The sequence below is a fragment of the Microtus oregoni genome, unplaced genomic scaffold (assembly GCF_018167655.1).
Source record: "Microtus oregoni isolate MIOR12 unplaced genomic scaffold, Mior012 000136F_ref0000326, whole genome shotgun sequence".
NCBI lineage: Eukaryota > Metazoa > Chordata > Mammalia > Rodentia > Cricetidae > Microtus > Microtus oregoni.
The window spans coordinates 619,833-634,196 of NW_024544786.1; the positions used below are offsets into that span (position 1 = coordinate 619,833).

The window sequence follows — 14,364 nt, forward strand, 5'->3', positions numbered from 1 at the left end:
TAGCCACAGACATTATCTCATCCAACCCTGGCACAGCCTCACGATGCAGATATTCTTACTTTTCCTCACCTTCCACCTAAGGAAACTGAGACCCAAAGGGCCAGTTGCTTGCCAAAAGTCAACCAGCCAGGAGTGGAAGCCTAGAGACTCGAACCAGGGTCAGACTGTCACTACGAGACTAAGCCACACACACGGAGCTAAATGGGAGGTTATCCAATGACTCTGGCAACCATTCCACTCTCTATCTAGCCCGTTATCCCTTTGAGCTTTCCAGCTAATGGTAGCATGAAATGGCATTTCCTAATCCTTCAGGCCATTCCAGGACTCATCCATATTCCAGAGAACAAAGAATCATCCATATTCCAGGCCCCAAAGGCAACAGTTGGAAAAGGCTTGAAGACAATGCAAATCCAAAGAGTGGTCAAGGTCCCTTCTCTCTAGGAGCTGGCCAGAGGCAAGCCCCACCAGGCTGTGAGAGAGGGCGGCTTCCTCCCATGGTCCCCCAGCCAAAATACCCCTGGAGAAGTCTCTCTCAGTTATGCTCCTTTCCGGCTGGGCACTGGGCCCGGACAGTTCTTGGCTGGCAGCAGCTGGGCCCTTGCACCTGTCGATCTAGCTCCCATGCTTCACAAACACCCCCCCCCCCCCCGCAGCTCTGTGCTGGTTCCAGATGGCCAGTCACTTATGCTTTCACCTCACTTTAAGCCTTTTCCTTAAGAATTTGATTTCTTTTCCTTACCCTGTTTTCTCCCCCAAATGCCTATTCTCCACTGCTCCCCCTGTCCCCATCATTATCTTTCTCTTCCTCTCACTGAATTTTGGATTTCTCCACTGAATATATACTTCTTGTTCAGTCTGTCCTTTTGGCCTTAACTCTAACCAGGTGGAGTGCTAGCTTCCTCCTCTGTCACACAACGAGGTTTAGACACAGTCATCCCTCCAGTCCCCATCTGCTGTATTGGGGTTTTCATTATTTTGTATGCATGTGTGTTTGTGCGTAGATGTATGTATATGTGCACCCATGTGGAGATCAGGGGTCAACACCGGGCATCTTCCTCAATTTCTCTGCATCTTACTTTTGGAGACAGGGTCTCTCACTGAACCTGGAGCTCACTGATTTAGTTAGACTGATGGTCGACAAGTCCCAGGGATCCTCCTGTCTCCACCTCCCCAGCAATAGGATTATATGAGGGCTGGAATTATAGGCCTCAAACGCACAGAGTCGCCTGCCTCTGCTTCCTGAGTGCTGGGATTAAAGGTGTGCACCACTACAACGGTGCTCCTGGCTTTTTTTACACAAGTGCTGGGGAATTGAACTCAGGTTCTCGTGTCTGCACTGCAAGCACTTTACTGACTGAGCCATCTCCCCATAGTATTATTATTATTACTTGTTTATTAGCTTGCATTCATTGTGTAAATGATGGGTTTCATTATGGCATTTGCATATAACCCATCATATACTTTGCTCATGTCCTCCATTATTTTCTCTGGCTCCCTTCCCACTAGTTCCTTTCCTCACCCAAATACTCTCCCTTCTAGCATCATCTCACGTGCCCTTTGCAGAAAGGTGAGAACTGCCGTGGGGGAGGGGAGAAAAGAGAAGGTGAGGCAGGCAGAAGTGGCTTCCAGCACCAGTGTTCTCACTTGCTAGCTGGGCCGTCCAGTCACTTCCCTTCTCTGAGCTTTCCTCCTTTGATTAGAAGATAGGATGGATGATAATGATGATGATCACTGAACATGGAGTAAAGAAAACGTATGACAATTGACCTTGTACTAAGGGGCAGGTGGCAATGGGTGTTCTTAAGGAGGCAGAAAGGTCCCGGGGTCAGTAGCAGAGACACTGTGGCTGGTCAGCCTGGCTTGACTCCTCAACCTCAAACACACAGGCTGTACAGCCTCAGTAAGATGTACCATGTCTATTCTTCTCTTCTCTGTCAGGAACACAGGGACAACATAATAACAATGCTCCACTAACACCTTAGACTGTTGTAGGACTTGGTGAACAGTAAGGGCCTGTCACCTAGTAAGTGTTCAGTGAACATGACCCCGATGCTAAATTCAGACCCAGTAGGAATAATGCTTCCCTGAGCTCATGTACTTGGTGGTACTAGAAACCTAATCTGTGTAGGATCCACAGTTAAGGCTGCTGGACCTCAAAGTCAGCTTCATGGAGGTTGTACACTGCAATTCAGTTTGGGTTCTTCTCTCCAAGCCATTGGTCCTAGGATGAGACATGAACAAAGCCGGGAAGAACCAGCATACAATTCCAGCTACTCTTGCCAAAGGGGACACCGTAATACATAAGGGACCTTGAGCAACCAGGCCTGTGATCCTGTATGCTTAGGTGACGACAGAGCCTGCACCCTGACCTTCTGAAATACGTGCCCTAAGATCCTGTTCACCTCTAGCTTCAATAGCTGATCCCCAGAGGGATAAATCTCTGAGGCAGTAGGAACCAGTGGAAATATTTATAATTCCCCAGGTTATGGACGTGAACTGAATCACACATCCATGTTAACCTCCAAAGTCAAAGGCCAAGAGCAACAACAGGGGCTAGTATCTCAACCTGGAACACTTAGCCATGGCAACAAAGGTTCTGGCAGAGGAGGACAAATATGAAACCTCAACTAGGATAGAACTGGGAGGTTGAGCAGGAAAAGGCACAGACCCGAAAAGGGGCCATGCAGGTAAATGCCCCAGGCACAAAGATGAAAAAGAGAGGAAGGGCCATTATATGTCAGGTCTTAAGCACAAGGAAGTTTCATCGTTGCAGGGAGCCAGATGAAAATGGCTTCAGCTAGGGCTCAGATGTACTTCATGGTCGAGCATTTCCACAACATGGGGTTCAGAGTTCGAACTCTAGCACTATGAGAGAGAGAAAAAAAAATCCCTGCCTTTTTAAACCAGTGAAGTAAGCTGCTGGGTGATTATGGCACACACCTTTAATCCCAACATTCAAGAGGCAGAGGCAAGCGGATCTCTGCGAGTTCAAGGCCAGCCTGGTCTACAGAGTGAGTTCCAGGACAGCCAGCTACACAGAGAAATCCTGTCTCAAAAACAAACAAAAAAACGGAAAGAAAAAACCAAGTGGGCCGGGCGGTGGTGGCGCACGCCTTTAATCCCAGCACTCTGGTCTACAAGAGCTAGTTCCGGGACAGGCACCAAAGCTACAGAGAAACCCTGTCTCGAAAAACAAAACAAAAAACAAACAAAAAAAAAACAAAACCAAAAACAAACAAACAAAAAAAAACAAGTGGACTGAGAGATACTGTGTTATGCTGAGAATGGCAGGTGGCAAAAAGAAGAGAACACACAAGACCCCAAAGGCTTGTGTTCCAGAAGCTGAAGAGAAACCAGGGAGGATCCGGCACCCTGAAGGCCTAGCCTACATATATTCAGAAAAGCGTGATGAGGCCCCTGTCAGTCCTTGGCGTGGAAAAATTTACAGACTGAGATCCCCTCACTCTACCCTTCAGGGATTTGAAGCATGTGTCTATGATTGTGCTAGGCTAGAGGAGCCAGAGATGGAGGGGGGGTGCAGTAAAGACAGTGTCTCTAGGGTCCTCAGGAGAAAGCTCCTCTCTGTGTCAATAGATGGAGGCAGGGGAAAGTTCTCCACAGTTTGGCCCAAAGTCATCCCGAGGATTGCTCTTTTTGACACAACCTCACACTTTCTTTCCAGTCCTATATTCCTGGCTGTGTGCAAGCTATTTCCACTTGGATGTTCTGCCAACAGCTTAAACTAAACATGCTTAAAGCAGAGTTTTGCTTCCCCCACAAAGCCTCACACCTTCCCGAGGCCTCCAGCTTCACTGCTGAAACCCAACAGCTCAGGGCCAGGCTGCCTAGCTGCTACTCTCTTCCCTTCTCTGGCACCTCACACTCTCTTCCTTTGAACCCTACGCCTTTCCCTGGATGATATTTCTTCCAGAATCCTCTTTGCCATCCACCAGGCTGCAGCCCTCTCCCACCCTGTACATGGTCTCAAGAGATGGCTATGACTGTCCCTGACTGGGACTGCCTTTAACTGGGCTCTTGCCTCAACCGGAACCACTTAGACTTTCAGGCCACATGTGTTCACCATTTACCATGAATGGATGCGGTGAAGCAACCATTCTAGAAGAAGGAAGGAAGGTACAGATGCAGACGACAGACCAGTCAGTAGCCTAGGGGAGTTTGACCTCAATGGTGAGTCAGTCAGAGTTTGCTGTGAATTCCAGCTCTGCTCCTTACTAGCTGTGGGATCTAGGGCTTGGTTCACCTCCGAGCCTTGATCCTTCCTTCCAAATTGCGGCTGGGGGTGAGGGACGGGGTCCTTGTAGCTGTAGCATGTGGAAGGCTCTGGTTTCATCTCTAGCATAGTAAAACATAATAATAAGTCAACGACATGGAGATGATGGTTGGTTTCCTAGGGTTCTTGGGAGGTTGGATGCTAGAAGGGACACAGAGGAGGGGCCTATACTGGTTGAGCATTCTCAAAGAACAGAGTGGGCAGAACCATCCAGAAAGATGAAAGAACCCCAATGGCTGGAATTGTTTGTGTATCTTTATTTTTTCTGTTATGTATAAATGTCAGGAATTCAAGCAGGGAATCTGCTTAACTGGGTCCAGTTGCTGGCCCTCTCCAAACATTCCCCCGCCCCTTTGTCAATAAGAAAGCACCGCTAGAATCTACAGCCTGACTAGGGCACCAAGGGGTGTTCGGTTATCTGTTGATTTCTATTTTTCTGGGCCTTTTCCTCCTAGTAACTGATATTGTTCCATTTCTTCTTCTCCATCTTTTTTTTGAAAAACTCAGCAGCAAAAGCAGGCCTGTCCAAGCCTGCTGGGCTGGCCTGGGTCAGAGGAATGCAGCCGCTCCCTCCATTGAATGGCCAGGCCAGGCCAGGCACTCGATCAGGCTGGTAGCAGCAGGCGCAGGCCAAGCCTGGGAAGCTCCAGCACCTTGCTCAGAGGGGCTGGAAAGCGCTACAGACGTTAGCTCATCACTCCCTGGCAGGGGCCTACTGGTCTGCTAGTCTCACTAGTATCTCCCAGATGGGGAAATGGAGGCACAGGCCCACTTGGAGCATTGCAAATGCCCAGGTTCTAAGATGGCTTCTGGGCAGAGTCCCCAGGTTGGTGAGGGAAGAAGGGTCACCTGAACTTCCACTAATGGGCTTCATTTGTTTGGATTGTTGGGGTGGAGGTGATTGTTAAAAGGGGACCCAGACTACAGCCTCTGAAGGGGACAACGAGAGAGCTGGGATGGGTAAACCTTAAACAGCTGCAGATGCACTCAGAGATGGCTAACTACTCTCCCTAAGAGGTTTACCGCTAGCAGTACCTCTGCAAGAAGAGGCATGGAGACAGTCCACAGAACCAACAGCCAAGGGTTAACAACACTGCTTGGGGGTGGATTAGTATGTCTTCCTCTAGTACATTCCTGTTCACTCAAAAGTCGGTTCCGTGAACAATTACATTTATAATCAGATAAAATGTTATTTTTAATTACTAAAAGAAGAGAGAGAGAAAACAGAGCTGAGGATTCAGTTCACTGGTACAGTACGCATGAAGCCCTAGATTTGATCCCCAGCAGTGCAAAAGCAAAACAGAAACAAACAAAAAAAGAAAGGCTGGAGAGATAGCCCAGGGGTTAAGAGCACATACTGCTCTTCCAGAGGACCCAGGTTGAGTTTCCAGCATCTTCAAGGCAGCTTACAACCATCCAAAGCTCCAATACGAGGGAATCCAGCACCCTCTTCTGGCTCTGTGGCCACCAGGCACCATGGACAAGGTACACATACATAAATGCAGGCAAAACATCCATACTCATAAAATACAAATAAATAAACCTTTTTAAAAACTTTTAAAACAATAAAGAAAAAGAAGATGCCCAGCAACAGCACCTGGGATGTGGACAGAGCCCTGGACTTGGAGTGAGAAGACCCGGGACAAATAACTCCGACTCTGAGTCACAGCTGTCTGGGAAATGGAGGGAATCACATACAGTTGGCAAAAATGAAAAGAAATGGTCTTTGTGAAAGAGGCTTTTTAAGAAAAATATTCATTATAAAAATTTCAAGCATTCCCAAAAGAAAACAAAAGCCTCATACACCCATCCTCAACAATTTTCTCATTTAATCTATAGCCCCATCCGGTCTCCTCTGGCCCACACTGAACTATTTTAAAGCAAATCTCAGAAAGGCACCCTTTTCCCATAAGTACTCCACTATTAACTGCTTTATGAATGTTTACATTTTTCATAATTAAAAATAATAGATGATAGCTGTAGAAAATTTGGAAAATGAAGAAACAATTTATTTATAAAGAAAAGAATAAAAAATCACTCATACCCCACCACACAGAGACAAGCACATTTCAGAATAATCAATTATTTTTCTATGCATATATTAATTTTTAGCAAAAATTGGATCATATTGTATACGCTATTTTTAGGTATCATTTTATTTTAATTATAAAAATAATAAGACCATATTACAGAAAAATGAGAAGAAATTACCCACAATCCCTTAGCAGCTAATATAAAAACTGTTAATAGTTCAATATACTTCCTTCCCATTTTTTTCAATTTGCATTCATAATTTTACCACTAGTAGAATACTACTGATTATGCACTTTTCAAGTTATGAATCTATTCTAATTGTGAAAAAACAATGTAATCATACTGCAAAAAAATTTCGAAAAGGAAAAAGAAAAATATTACTCATAATTCCACTACTCAATTATAATCACTGTTAACATTTTAGTATATTTGCACCCAATATTTTTTCTATGTATACTTATAATTTCAACAAAAATAGGTCCAAGTACTTAAGAGGCTGAGGCCAAATGATTGAAAGTTCAAGGCCTTCCTAGGCTACAGAATAACATCCTGCCTCAAAAAAAGAAACAAAATATACTTTCAAGGAGCTTAATAACTATAAATGTACATTTAATTAAAAGAAAAATAAGCTAGATGAGGTGGCACACACCTTTCATCTCAGCATCTGGGAGATAGGGGCAAGGGGATCTCTGTGAGTCTGGGGCCAGCCTGGTCTACACATTGAGTTCCTGGACAGCCAAGTCTACATAGAGAGACCCTATCTCAAAAAAAGGAGACATTGGGTTGCTGAGATGATTGCGCAGGTAATGAGCCTGATGGCCTGAGTTACATCTCCAGGACACACATTTGAAGCTACCCTCTGACCTCCACACATACACGGCGGCAGGTGCACACGGGGCACGCGTGCACACATCTCCCACACACACCAAATACGTAAATACAATTACATACTAGAGAAAATAGAAAAGGATAATTCAGAATCGTATCCCTTACTGGCACTGCCTCTCGGGTGTTTCTCCGGCCAATGCTTTATTCCCATAGTCCTATGGGGTTGGAAGCAAAGAAACCTTCATTTTGGAGCCTTTGTACCCTCCGCACCTTGGCCTCATATTTATGCAACTTTGTACCCAGGGCTTTTATTCAATATTTTGTCATGAATAAAAGTTCTTAAAATCTTAAAATGAATTTGGGAGGTAGTGGTTAAGGTACCAAGGGAAACTCCCTGGCCATAGACCTTTATGGTTGGTTTCTATTATAAACAATTCTCCTTCATATATGTATATGTATGGAATGTGTGTATATGTATATGACAGAGAATTGTTTATATATGTGTGTATGTATGTATGCTTATTTATATGTAGCCCAGGCTGCTCCAGAACTTGCTGTGTAGCCCAGGTTGGCCTGGGATTTGCTGTGTAACCCAGGCTGTCCTGGAACTAATGATCCTCCTGAGTACTGGAGTAACAGGTGTGTGCTACCACATTGGCTTTTCTAAATATACTCAAATAAATGTGTGTTGGGGGGTGAAGAGATGGTTCAGGAGTCAAGAGCATTTACTGCTCTTGCAGAGGTCCTGGGTTCAGTTCCAAGCACTCACATAGCAGCTCACAAACCACCTGTAACTCCAATTCCAGGGAATCTAATTCCCTCTTCTGACCTCCTGCATGCATATGGTGCAAATGAAATCACGAAAGCACACACACACACACACACACACACACACACACACACACACACACACACACACACAATTTTTTAATTTAAATTTGTACCTTTTAACTTTTCTGTGCACATATTGACTATATTTTTGGGGTCCATTTCTACATTTACAGACTGACCTATAAGCATGATTATCTTTTACCAACCCCATTTTTATCCCAGTCACATGGTCCAGGCAGCTTTGGCAGTGGCGAGTGGAGTTTTGAAAACAAACCTGCATTCTCATCTTTTCCTTCCTGAGTTTAGAGAGCTCATTCATCCCCCTCCCAGTCTGATATTTCAATTACTCAGTCAGCAAGTGTTATTGAACCTGAAGGGTGTGAGCTGTGGCAGGGATGGGGTCAAAGGAAAAGAATCAGAAGGCACATTACAGCACCAACACCAATCCCAGCATGTACTAACCATTTTACCACCCAGCATCAATCACTCGAGCTGAAGATTCCTTCCTAACCTTACAGTTTCTGTTAATTTCTTACAATATACACTTAATAGGAAAACTGAGCACACATACATCACCAGCACAGCCTCTTACCCTAAGACCACACAGCTAGCAAATGGCAGAGAAGGGATTTAGTTCAGGCGACTGACCCCTGAACTTGCACTCTGGACCTCTTCTTTGCCCTCCAGGCAGCAGGGTGTAGGGCTGTAGGGTAGAGACTGCAGCCAGCCTCGCCAGAATAAAAACTCCCTTCCTCTTGACTGTGCCAACTTGGGCACTTCTCTGAGGCTAATTCACCTTTGGTAATCCAACCTCACAGGGGTGTCCTAGGAGTTGGATGAGATGATGCGAGAGAGAGGATGCTCGTTGTCCGGCTCATGATGGACATTTAGAAGGCTATTGCTGGGTGAGCATCACTTCTCTCTTGGCTTCACAAGCTTGTGGTCTACTTGCTAAGTTGGAGAAAAGAGTTTAGCGGAGCTCCGAGCTAACCCTGGAGTCGGCTGGGAAGTCAGTGATCTAAGGCATATTTGCCTAGAAATGCAAATGTCTTCTTAGCCCCCACTCAGTCTCTGCCACTAACCTCAACTCCCATTCCCCCAAAAGGAAATGGGTGACTTTTCTGCTTCAAAGCTGAGTGCTTATAGCCCTCTCATTCCTACTCTCTGGGAGGTGGGCAGTGGAGATGACAGGAAGTCACCCGTGGGGTGGGGATCTTTCTGGAACTTGGGCATATAGAAGTGTGGTGGAGGGCGCTCCTTTTTCTGGCCTTCAATGGTCCGGATGGGGGAGGGGGCTAGCTGTTGAGCAACTGCTCCGGAGACACTCCAGAAGCTGAGATGAACATATGCCTCTTTCTAACAATTGGCCTGGGAGCCATCCAATAGATGGAGGGCGGATCCACGGGTCTGGGAACGGGAGCCTGCAGCCCAGCTGTGTCCTGTAGTTTACAACCAGCCCGAGTCCAAACAGAGGTGGAGGGGGCAGGTCAGGGGTCCAAATTAGCAACCGTGATTCAAACGCCAAGCCTAAATCCGCTCCTTCTCCACCCTTGCTTTCACAGAAACTTTTCTCACCCCAGGCAAATACCGAGAGACTTTGGAGGTGTACCTCTCCTGCTACCCCAGTAGAACTTTAGGGTCCCACAGACCGCGCCTCTTCTCTGCAGGAAAGAATCAGAGTCTTCGAGCCAAGTGAGGAAGTGTAGCAATGGCAAGTGGAGTGTGCTTGTTACCCCGGTTGGACTTGCAGCAGAGTGACTGGGGGGGGCAGCAATGAGCAGCGCAAGAAAGGCTGCTTTCTAGCCCAACGGGGGTAAAATGGGTTTCCCTAGTTATCCATCCAGGGTACTCACCCTAGCTTCTTCGAAATGCCAAAGAAGGGCCTAGATCTGTCTCTCCATTGATGCCCCTCTTTGTCAGCAAGCCGGTCATTTCATCAACAAACAGGTCTGACTCTGTTAGAAGAGCAAATTCAGGGCACTTGCCATCCTAAAAGAAGAAGAAGAAAAAAGATCTTCAGGTCTTTAAAGCCAGTTATGACACAAGGCACACACAGTGAAAAGGCCTTTGTAACATTCCTCCCTCGTTTCCTAAACATCGTACTTTTTCAAAAGGCCATGTTTTACAAACGGCGTAAAAACTGAGTTGTTGAAAGGAGAGGGTGGGAGGGGGTGGGGGGCTTGATTACATAGGGTAATCTTGGTGGCCTTCCTGAAAGGGGTGCGGTGGGAGTTTCCAGCCGCAGGGAACATGCCTTGAAATGAGAAGCCCCAGATCTCTTTTAGTAAGGATTTGTAAGAAAACGTACCAACACAAGAGAGATGTGCTCCAAGTGCAAAATGTTGTTCTTGCTAGATGTGAATAATTATATAATCAAAATAAAATAACCTGGCATCGTGGGAAGGCAAGAGGAATCTCTGCGAACTCTGTGGCAAGCTTTTCGAACCCGCTGCCTGTTCTTGGCTTTTCCATGAACCATGTGAACTGCATGCGTGCACCTAGCCCCATGGTCCCGTCCCGTAGAACAGCATTTCTCAGCGTCGTCGCATCCTGCCTCTTTCTGCCCTGGATGACCACAGGACAGAAAGCCTTGACATCAACCCTGGGCCTTGAAGGAAGCCACGGAGGCTGCCATATGATCCCTCTAAGTAGCTCTGAACAAAATGTAGGTCTCATCGCCTGTCTGCTTCAGAGCACCTGAGGTAACGGAAGCTTGGAGCCCTCAGGCATTGCTGCTTGCTCCTGGCGGACAGAGCTGCGTCCGGCCAAGCCCCGCGCAGGTGGCCCTCACCGGGGCGCATCGAGGAGGCCTGGGGAGCTGTCGGTAAACAACGGGCTGCTTGGAGGCGTGCAAGCCAAGCCGCAGTGCTGTTTGGATTTGTTTTTAGATTTCTCAGTAGCAATGGAGATGGAGATTACCGGTTGGTGTCATTTTTTAACTTTTGCTCCCTGGACAGGTTCATGACCCCCCCCCCCCCCACCTGCCTCTCCCTTTTCTCCATCCCCGCTTCTCATACCCCCCTTTGGGCGCGGGGGAGGATCGATGCGGGGGGCGGCCAGGCGGGGCTGGGGAGGGGAGGCGCAAGCCGCGGAGCCGGCACTTGTTGCGCGGCTTTTTCCGCGGCGGCTCCCGGCGGCTTCGCAGTGGTCACTTCGTGGCTCGTCCAGACATTCGTGAATCAAGTTGTTCCCCTCCAATGGCCGACGGATCGGGTAGGGGATAGAAAATGGGATCGCGGGGGGCAGGAAATAAGATCACCCCAGAGATGGGCTCTGCGCTTTCCGAGCGGGCTGGAGCGCCTCGAGGGGAATGTTACAAGGGCCTGCCCTGAGAGACGACACTAGAACACACGCACTTTTCTCATATTTTCTAACCCCTGTTAGTGTTGCTCTTGGGGAGGGGGGGCTTTTTTTTTCCTTTGAACATTTGGGTACGGGTGCCATACGGGAGGGATAAGATGGAGACGAAGGTGAAGCGATGAGGAACTTGCTATAGTGGCGGTGCTGGCTCTCCTGACGACGAGACGCTTAGCGCCCTTGTCTTGAGATAGATGGCTGAAATATAGATGGCTTGCATCAGCTCTGTTTGTACTTCAGTCAAGCAGTGGTGCGGGACCCAGCAAGTGCCCCCTCTATGTTTTCTCCTTTTTTTTCCCCTGCCTTCCTTTCTCCCAGTAGGCGGTTGCTGAAGAGGAAAAAGGATAGTGGTACCTTTAGAAGCCAACGCATTCTTAACAACCGCTGGGGGTAACAAGGAGGGTAGAGTCCCAGCAAAATTCTAGTCTCTTTGGGGAAATGACTCTTGGGTTCCTTAAGATGACAATGCTAGAATATATGAGGGTTTTAAACATATGCTTCCAGAAAAATAAGAAATTTTAATTTTCTGAGTTCGAAGTGGTTTTTTGTTTGTTTGTTTGTTTGGTTGGTTGGTTGGTTTTGATTTTTTTCCCCTTTATTCTCTTATCTCTTTGGCACATGGGCAAGAGAATCATTTCTTTAGAAGCCATCTGAGTATTTCGGGTATGAGGACTTGACCTGTGGTCAGGAGAGCTATGTGGCAAAGGACTGCAAGATGCTGCTTTACAAACTGCTGCCGCTGCTTCCAGGCTGAAAACCATTGGATTCATCGGATTTTCCCTCCAGGAAGAATCCTTTCTTCTCTCGTGCCCACATGGGTGTGGCCTGGCTATGGGCTCTGGGACAGTTGTCCTAGCAAAGCCCAATCTAGGGACTGTCTCGTAGGTGCTTGAGACATGGAGGAACTGAGCTACTTCCAGCTGTTCTGTGGCTCCTGCTGCCTCGGAGCCTCCAAAACCCCCTGGTCTGCTGTCTTCTTGTAGGCATACCCCAAGACAGGGCTTTGGAGACTCTAGGGCATCCTTCTCCCGAATTCTCTCTTTCCCCCAGTCCCATCGGAGACCTAGACCTGGCGGCTAGTGGTCCATTGACGTGGTGCGCTGCTTTCTCAGGGACATGCCTGCTCTGGGAATCAGGAACAGCGCCACCCCTAGCTTTGGACTCTGTAATAACCTGTATGAGTAAATGTTCATGTGTTCTCTCTCGGCATTGGGGGTCGTTGTTAGAGCCTGGCTGAATAGAGCATATTCCTGGCCTCGGGTCAGAGTTCACCTCAGTCTCTGCTCCCTGCCCAGATTCTCTCTGTTTTTTTGTTTGTTTGGTTGGTTGGTTTTTTGGTTTTTTGTTTTGTTTTGGTTTTTTATTTTTGTTTAGTTTAATCTGATCAGCGTCCTTGTGTAGCTGAATGGATCCTGACTTGGAATTTTCTAGTGCTTCCTTTGTCAAGAAAGCCTTTCACCTTTATTCATTTTTTCTCTTTTACTTACAGACGAACAGCTCCAGCTGGAGGCCTCAACTCCCACCGATTTATCTGACTTCTGCCCAGACTCTGAAATGCCAACTATGTCAAGGCCTGCACTTGATGTCAAGGGTGGTGCCAACTCTGTGAAGGAGGTAAGTTTTGCCACTTTACCGATGGAGATACTGCGGCATGGAAAGATGGACTTTAGGGGACATGCTCCTAGCCTTCCTAGGTGTGCATGTAGCCAGTGTGATTGACCAGAGAAGATACAGCAGGGCTTTGTCGGGAAAAATGAGAGTAGCTTTTGTCTAAAAGCAATTGAATTGAACTCACTAGGGGTATTGAAAGACAGACAGCAGGAAGGGAGCAAAGAAGCAGAATTGAAACAAGACCACTGTAGCAAAGAGATTATAGTGGGGCTGAGGAGAGGGACAAAGGGGTGCCCTTTTTAGATGGGGGCCACATTGAGTAGCAGGGGAGGGAGGCCCACTTTGGATAACTTAGGAATCAGAACCATAGTAGCCAAAGAAAGCTCACTGTCCAGGGGCTCTTCCTCTCACCTTCCCACTATTAGCAGTAAATGCAGGGCATGCAGGAGCAGTCCAGATCCAGTGAATGCCAAAAAGAAAACCAGGAGGGCTACTATGGTATACCTTTCTGTCTTCTAGAATGGCGACCAGGAGATGACCTCTCTGGACTACTCCAACCTCGGGGTGAAGGAACACAAAGCAGTGGCCATCCTGCACTACCCTGCGGTCAACTCAAATGGAGCCAAAGCCAATGGAGCTCCTGCGAGCTCCTCTGGATCAGCATCTCCAGGAGGCTCTCCTACTGCCAGCCCTTCTACCAAGCCCCCACCCTTCAACCTGCTCCCTGCCCCTCATCTGCTGGCCAGTATGCAGCTGCAGAAGCTTAATAGCCAGTATCATGGGGCCGCTGCCGCTGCGGCAGCAGCTGCTGCTGCCACTCCAGACCAACCAGGGGAGGCAGGGCCCCTGCAAAACTGGGGCTTCGGGGTGGAAGAGGTGGAAGGGGTGGAAGGTTTGGAAGGGGCAGAAGGGGGAGAATCAGCCACTCCTTCTGGTTCCCAGAGCCCTACTATCATTGATTCTGACCCAGTGGATGAGGAAGTGCTGATGTCTCTGGTGGTAGAGCTGGGGCTAGACCGAGCCAATGAGCTTCCTGAGCTATGGCTGGGGTAGAATGAGTTTGATTTCACTGCAGATTTTCCCTCTGGCTGCCGATTCCAAGTGTCCCTAAAAATTGAGGAACAAAGCCACCAATTCAGTTGTAAATAAAAGTTACTTGCAAAGAGATAACTGACTATGTTCTTTATCAATGTCTAAAGTTGTGGTGTGCACTCTCATAGTCTTGTTAATTCTGGGTTGCAAGAGTCTGAGGATTTTGGGGAGGGTTAGCAAAGGTGGTCTCGGAACTCTTGCTGCTGCTACCACTGCCCTTATCTCCTCAAGAGTCCAGGTACTTAGCTTCAATTCCCTAACACCCCACAAACACTGTCCTCTTGAAGGTTGAGCACAGGAGCTGGTGGTCAAGGCATTCT

The 14,364-nt window shown here is 47.5% G+C and overlaps 1 protein-coding gene and 1 long non-coding RNA gene across 5 annotated transcripts in view; one reads left to right on the top strand and one right to left on the bottom strand.

Moving 5' to 3' along the window:
• Nucleotides 1-9,949, bottom strand: part of LOC121444662 — a 57,094-nt gene extending 47,145 nt beyond the window's left edge. For both annotated transcript variants that reach the window (XR_005973812.1, XR_005973811.1), the window contains exon 1: nt 9,838-9,949. This is a non-coding gene — a long non-coding RNA (uncharacterized LOC121444662). The remainder of the gene's footprint in view (nt 1-9,837) is intronic.
• Nucleotides 1-14,112, top strand: part of LOC121444659 (cbp/p300-interacting transactivator 1-like) — a 71,225-nt gene extending 57,113 nt beyond the window's left edge. The window contains exons 1-3 of one of the 3 annotated variants that reach the window (XM_041646561.1): nt 10,521-10,905; nt 12,831-12,955; nt 13,472-14,112. In XM_041646561.1, coding sequence (XP_041502495.1) covers nt 10,887-10,905; nt 12,831-12,955; nt 13,472-14,005 — 678 coding nt within the window. In that variant the 5' untranslated portion in view covers nt 10,521-10,886 and the 3' untranslated portion in view covers nt 14,006-14,112. Of the gene's footprint in view, nt 1-10,520; nt 10,906-11,087; nt 11,198-12,830; nt 12,956-13,471 lie in introns of those variants that run through there. The other 2 variants (XM_041646562.1, XM_041646563.1) reach the window with 2 other exon arrangements.
• The last annotated feature ends 252 nt before the right edge of the window (nt 14,113-14,364 follow it).